At 37.5% G+C, this 7,495-nt stretch overlaps 1 protein-coding gene across 1 annotated transcript; it reads left to right on the top strand.

Moving 5' to 3' along the window:
* Positions 1-620: 620 nt before the first annotated feature.
* LOC105569168 (nuclear RNA export factor 1-like) lies at positions 621-4,115 on the top strand. The gene is given in 5 exon segments (XM_012025367.1): positions 621-1,186; positions 2,055-2,372; positions 2,463-2,691; positions 2,694-3,010; positions 3,157-4,115. Coding segments are annotated over 4 exon segments (1,089 nt in total). The 5' UTR covers positions 621-1,186; positions 2,055-2,225; the 3' UTR covers positions 3,553-4,115.
* The last annotated feature ends 3,380 nt before the right edge of the window (positions 4,116-7,495 follow it).

Below are 7,495 nucleotides of genomic sequence, written 5' to 3'. Positions count from 1 at the left end.
TAATGATATTCAATTACCGTTAAAATGTGTGTCTTACATTTGATTAAGTAATATTAATTCCAATATTAACATAATACCCTTAAAATAGTGTCTAAAGTAGTACAAAGTATTGCAAGAAGTAAATTGTTCATACCAATAATAAAATATATGCATAGCACGTATCTTATATTTTGGTACGTTACATGCATAATAATTCAAATAAGATATTCAGTATACATGTAATGAATCATACCAAAAGCTCGCAGTGGAAAAATTAAGAAAAATATTTATAGATTTACTATTTGAGGGCTTTACATGAAACATTGCGTGAACCAAATTCAGATTAATATTTAAGTAATAAACCATTTATCACTCATTAATACATCACACATCAAGCAATTGTATATTTTACAGATTTTGTGGAAAAAATAATCAGTGTATATACGTTAAACGTGTAGAGAATAGTTGGCTGTAATTTGTTAATTTTTACCGATTCCGGCACAAGTTAACGGTCACGGCCTTGCATAAACCAGCCTTTAATCTACGCTGTCTAAGGGACAGAGCACAAAGCAACGTGATAGCTTTCAACAATAAACTCTCTTTCTCTGCAAACTTGCAGAGGGACAGAAAATATTTTCAAAACAGACTCGTTCCGCTATATAGTTTCTGCAAAGACCGTGAGAATGAACGGTCAGTTTGCAGGTTCTTGCCTGCGCCGTGTTTAGACGACCGTATGTACGTTGAACCGCCCGCTTTCTATCCTTGTCATTCGTTACGCGCCGAAGAAGGATAGAAGAAAAATTTCCACAAGAAATACCGCCCTTCGGGGAAAGTACGCAGGCTGCCGCACGGTTCGGCCAATCATCGGTCGCGTCGTCATCGGCGGCTCCCCCTCTGCGCATGCGCGCGCAGCGTCGTCACGACCCGACAGCCGCGAATCGCGGCGCATCTCGCTCGTTTCCCGCTCATTCGTGCCACAGCGTAGCTAGGGTTCGGATGTGCTTGCGTAGCTCGTAAAGTGAAGGGCAAAGAGAGACGTTAGGAGTAGGGTTGTGCGAGTAGATAGGATAGATTTTCTAGATGTTTCGCGGTTTTCGCTTCGTGGATCCCTTGTGTTCCGTGGACTCGAGCGAGATGCCGAAAAGATCAGGCAACAATAGATGGGGCGGCCGACGTAACCGAGGAAACGAGAACAACGGGTATTTTGGTGAGTGCTCTCAGCCGCTTCACGGCTCGCTACGCGCGATTCGGGCTCGCGGTTTTCTCCCGCGGGAGCGCGAAATGATATCCCGCCCGCGTTTATCTGTTCGGTTCATTTTGCGTACGCGCTGCAACGGTCCGTTGGTGTTGGATACGAGAAGAAAAGATGAACGCTCTGCTCTGTGCCGAGTATGCAACTGCGCAATTTTTTTCCCCGCTTTGATACGCGCGTCTCTGCAGCGCGGATGATCAAGTCGGTCGCGCGATACGGAGGAAATTAACTGCGCGGGAGAAAAAGTGGCAAATCAATTTGTTAACGAATAAAGGTCGATTCAGGCTAAGCGACACGGACCGGCACGTTCCGGCAACGACACGGACCGGCACCGACCTGCATGTTCCGTCAATGGCTGCCGATCCGTGTCCTTGCCGGAACGTGACGGTCCGTGTCGTATTCATAGACATATAAAAGATAGACTGCTTATGAGGCAGTGGAACCCTAGGTGGGTGCATCCTCCTGAGGGAAAAGGACAACTTGAATTTATTTGGGTATCTGTCTTCCTCTAGTGGACGTGATTTGAAGGCGATCACGTGATCACGCCCACGTGATCACACGTGATCACACGTAGACTAGAAGTACACTAGAAGAAGATAGATACCCAAATAAATTGGTGTTGTCCTTTTCCCTCAGGAGGACATCCCCCACTACCTCATAAGCAGTCTATCTTTTATATGTCTATAGATGTATTACGTATAGTCTGAATCGACCTTATCTTATCTCGAGCGAGAGCGAGAGAGTTTTGTACGCAAATATATATGTTATGTCAATGATATGTATATTACAGCTTGGACTAAATTTTTTTACTTGTGTCTTACAGATACCATTTGGTAATAAGTATGAGAAGGAAAATATTATTCCAGTTTCTATATTGACGATCATAAGACGGCGAACGTATTGTTGCGTTGCGATCGCAAGGTGAATGATGGATTCAAGTTACAAGTGAAGGCGAAGCCCGGATTTCCAGTTTGTGTCACCCTGTTATGTCTTGATGGCTGTGTTGGATATTGTTGGGGAACACATTCCGAATCTAGAAGCATTGAACTTAGAGGGCAACAAGTTATAGAATCTCGAGAGACTTGAGATGTTGAATAAGAAGTTCTCGAAATTAAAGATTCTTTATATTGGTGATAATACGGTAAGTGACCGCGCGAATAAAAAATATATATATGACGTGATCGTCAATATAATGTCCCGGTTTTAAAACCTGATTTATTGCATATTTTAGATCAAAGATATTCACCAACTGAATGGTATTAAGAATCTCAAATTGGAAGAATTGAACTTGTCGGGAAACCCTGTGTGCAACAGGTATAAATCCCGGCAAAGTGATTACACAACTGACGTTCGAAAGAGATTCCCCAGGTTGCTACGATTGGATGGCATAGAATTACCGCGTCCAATTATTTTTTATGTTATCAACATAACTGCCAGGATACCTCCATCGCAAAGAATGTTTCGGATCCTAAAATTCAAGAGATAGCGAGCTAGTTTTTGCAACAATACTTCACGATATTTGATAGCGATAATCAACCTTTACTCGATGCATACGCCGAAAATGCATGCTTAAGCCTGACGATAACCAATTTCCATAACAATAATCACAAGTTAAATGGGTATTTCACGGAGAATAGAAACTTATTTAGAACAAATGATTCAAATAGAAGACAGAAGTTATTAAAACAGGGTAGATTGCCTGTAGTTTCGTTTATATCGGAAATGCCAAAGACCAGGCATTTATTGAATACCTTTACCATGGACATCACTCTTGCAACAGTAAGTAATTATATATAACTACGAGTTGTCCTATTATACTGCTGTGTATTACATTTTATTACTCATATGTGAGATAAAGACAAACTTATAATTTATTTTTTATTAATTGAAAACAAATAAGTCAATTAGTTTTTATGTATTTACAGAAAGCAATGATGTTCATTACTATAACGGGTTACTTTCAAGAACTTGATAAAGACGAGCCCATTCGTCACTTTAACCGCACCTTCCTAATTGTTCCGGAAGGTGACGGTTATTGTATTCGAAACGAACAGATGCACATTAGTCAGCCGCCTGATGCGCAATTGAAGCAACTGCATCAGCAACTGAATCAGCTCAGAAGTCAACCGCAACCGCAGACGGTGCCGTTGGAAACTTCAGAAGTAGCGAAACCGGTGACGTTAAATCAGCATACAAATATGAATCTGGAATGGAGCTTAAAGTGCTTACAAGAGACTCAGTGGAATTATGATAATGCACTCTCTGCTTTTCACGAGTTCTTTAAACGTGGGCAGATACCGTCAGAAGCGTTTACGAAGTAAACGCCATATATTGAGTAAGAAAACTTGCCATTGTGATAATAGCGTAAGAAAAATCAGAGTGCAGGAGCTTCTTGTATAACTGCGATCTCCATTCCATTCCGTCGTATACTTTTTTTTATAAGTATACTTATTTTGTATCTTGTATCAAAACTTGAGCAGAAAGCATTTGGTTATTTGTTACTTTCGATTAATGTCTTTCTGGCAACAAAAGATAATTATTAATTTTTTTTTGAGGAAAGGGTAAATACTAGAAAAAGCAATAGATTAGGTATATTAATAGAGTTCCTTTAAAAACTGTTTCAAACATGTGGCCAATTTTTTTTAAAGGTGCAATTTGAAAATTTGGAAATTTGGCCTTCTCTATGAGGAAGCCAAAAACACGTATGCGAAGAGGAGTAGAAATTTGGATATGGCTTTCTCATAGAGAAGGCGTTGTGTGCAAATAAAAATTCTGGATTAGACAACTTCCATAATGCACCTAAACTCACAAATCCTCTTCTATGACGGTGCCCAAATTTTTAATAATCACTTGCCCTCATGATGACGAAGTAATGTACAAATTTCCAATTTGCATTTTTACAACTAAGAATAAGCAATGTCCAAATTATTAATTTGCACATTAACTCACCATGCTTCCTCTATGAGGAAGCCAAATTTAAATAGACAACTTGCTACAATGATAATGCTGCCAAATTTTCAAATTGCACCTTTATTTTTTGATTAGAATGGTGGATTTTCACACCACCCATGAGGTTCCACTTAATGGCGCGTTAGGTTTTTATAGTAGAGAGAGACCTTCGCCTGGAGCCCTATTATACTTACTCTCTTTACTAAATAATATAACCGTGATTTCTAAAGCTAGAAATCTCCCGTTTCTTGTTTATCAATCTACGCTCGACAGCAAGTTAAAGGATCACTAATTTTCCTTTATCACAGAATGCATTTTCATAGTAATCACTGCGTTTAATGCAGAATGCATTTTCACAGTAATCACTGCGCACAACGCAGAATGCATTTTCATCATACTCACTGTTAAACTATGAACTTATTTATTAACTTTAATACATGAACAATACAATACAAGAAAATACTAATTCTAAACAACTTATAGACTAGGATATTATAAAACTAACTCATAACAATAAGACTAACTTACAATCTAATTCACAATTTAAGGATATATGTATTGAAAGATCTAAACTAAACTTAACAAAATGAAACTAACCTATGATTCAATTCACATTTTAAAAGTATATTTATATATAAAATCTGTGTCAGGATTGACTCTCAATAATTTAGGAAATAATAAAATTGCTGAAATGTAATGAATAGCCGGATTAGGTCAGGAAGATGGGGGAACTTGAGTGGGTGGGCAAGCACTGAATTTATCACTTGGTTCATGGTTGATTATAACTGCACTGTATTTAAAGCACCAATAAAGTTACAAATGGTCCACTAACACTGCGCGGCTTTATCCGTATGAACTCGGATACTCAGGTCTAATTATCGCGTACTGCTCGCAGGACCGACCGTCGCTGGTCCCTTCACAAAGGCGAGTCCCGGGCTTTTCGCGCGCACGGCTCAGCTCCGGTTCGAGCTTATCCGCGCTTTACACGTGATAAAGTCATAATAAACATATCATTTAAATATCTTACAAGCCTTTTTACAAATTTTCTAGCTTACTAAGTACAAACTCAAGGTTGGGGTCATTAGATCTTAACCTTCTGATTTTCTCTATAGATATAGGATTTAAACTCTTGATTTCAACACTATACTTAAAACTCCCATTTGGCTGTCTAGTAGTTAACTTCCACATAGTGCAGAGTTTTATTTTCACTGGCTCTGTTAGAGCAGTAGAATTGTATGAAGCAAGAGAGAATGTATAAATTTGCTCAAGACCTGTTTTCTCTCCCACTTGGTTCAAAACATCATCTGTCAAAACTGATAAAAGCACCATTGCAGCTAATGGTGCATCAGGACTATGGGGTAGCAGTGCTGTCATCATGGGAGAGAAGAAAGCTCTAGGGATATTCTTATCGGGGAAAACTGCTTCATAATTGTAGACACTTCTCCCAAATCCTTTGTTGAAAAGATCCACAGTGATATTGGGAAAAGTGACTGCAATCCTAGGTATAGTAACTGTTTTTGCTTCTAGTGACTGTCCAGCTCTACGCTTCATGGTATTAATATTGTATTTTGTTTTCATTATTTGTAAACAATTTTTCATCATTTCGGAACTCTTTTTAATAATTTTGTCATATGCAGCACCTCTAGTAATGAACATTAAACAAATATACTGCATGTCACTATTGAATTTCATGTTATTTGAAAAAGTCATTTGATACTCTTCATTGTTAATAACTGCAGTTAATATTTGTTCTATCTTTGAGCCTGGGTTGGTAGCAATCATTTCAGAGGTTGCCTTATGTCTAGCAAACAATGTTGCAAACATATCTTTGGGATTAAATCCCTCATACTTAGCAATCTCATTGAAAATTCTAAGTTCCTTCAGAGATACATCTAAGGCTTCAGTTTTTAATGTATCAAAATAAGCTTCAGCTTCTTCATTATTAAGATTCAATTCAGAAATAATGTTAGCCAATTGACTAACATAATCTCTATCAACAGTCAACTTTGCTATTCGTTCTCGAAGGCTTGCATCTGCCATTGTGGAATTTTATGGATTGTCCTTTTCCTAATCTTCTTTATAGGAGATATATGTTTTACTATAATTTCATCTAATTCAGAATTGTCTGGTGTATCTTCTCCTATTATCGATAGTCCCTGAGCTGTTAAGTTAACTTCTTTATAAATCTTTTGGATCTAAATTAAAAATTAAATTAACTTGAGTACTTTGATCCCTCACCACTCTTTCTTCACAAAACACTGGTTTTGGTATCTCTATTAAATCCAGAGATCTGAGAACTGTGTATCCAACTGGAGATTCCTCTGTTTGTGTTGACCTATTCCTCCTACAATGGTGATGTGGAATGCACTTACAGTTAGGATAATCTCTAGAAAGATACTCTTGGGATTCACTATCTGAGCTCATTAGCAGTTCATCTAATAATTAACAATTAATGTGCCCGTCAATGTGGCAGGAACTGCGTTCATTGCAGAATGCATTTTCATAATACTCACTTAGCTCAGAGCAGAATGCATTTTCATAATACTCACTGCGTAAAGCGCAGAATGCATTTTTCTAATACTCACTGCGCACAGCGCAGAATGCATTTTTATAATACTCACTGCGCATAGCGCAGAATGCATTTTTCTCGGCATTTTCACAAAAATAATTTACGTAATAGTTGAATTTGATTTCTTTTCTCGTATTTCTATTTTTAGTTTTCATAAGTTTTTATTCAAGATTATTCTTCTGGGAAAGGTAGTAATATTTTCTCATTAATGATCCTTAGACAATGCCTACGCATTATTTGCATATCTAATGAATATTTTTTACAAGATGGATTTTCACCCAATGCTATTGATACAGCAAATGCTGCTGCAAATATCCCACACGATGCTAGGTCTGGCTGCTTTGTAACTTTTTCAAATATTACATTATTCTCAGTCAGATTAGGATATCGCTTTCTAATGTAATTTCGTTCAAATGATGTTAGATTTACATAAGAGTGTATTGCAAAGTATAAACTATCATACAGGGTGAGTCAAATGTATGGAAACCTTCGGATAACTCGTCTGGATTGAATTTTTTTGAAAAATGGTAAATACAAAAGTTTTAGGATTTTTCCCTGGCTATCCGATGGTGACCTTGAATTTAACCTTGACCTTGACCTTCAAGGTCATTTCAAGGTCAACTTGTTTTTTTTAAATTGGAACCCCTATTTTTCATTACATATTCTTGTAGCTAACCTCGAGAGCTTTCCAAAACACTATAATAAAGTATTTTTTTATTAAGAACTTTTTGAATTATTAAGGTTTG

Source organism: Vollenhovia emeryi, unplaced genomic scaffold (assembly GCF_000949405.1).
Source record: "Vollenhovia emeryi isolate VEMERY1.0 unplaced genomic scaffold, V.emery_V1.0 DF939125.1, whole genome shotgun sequence".
NCBI lineage: Eukaryota > Metazoa > Arthropoda > Insecta > Hymenoptera > Formicidae > Vollenhovia > Vollenhovia emeryi.
The sequence above is the reverse complement of the archived record's forward strand: the minus strand, read 5'-3'. Positions and strand labels throughout refer to the sequence as shown.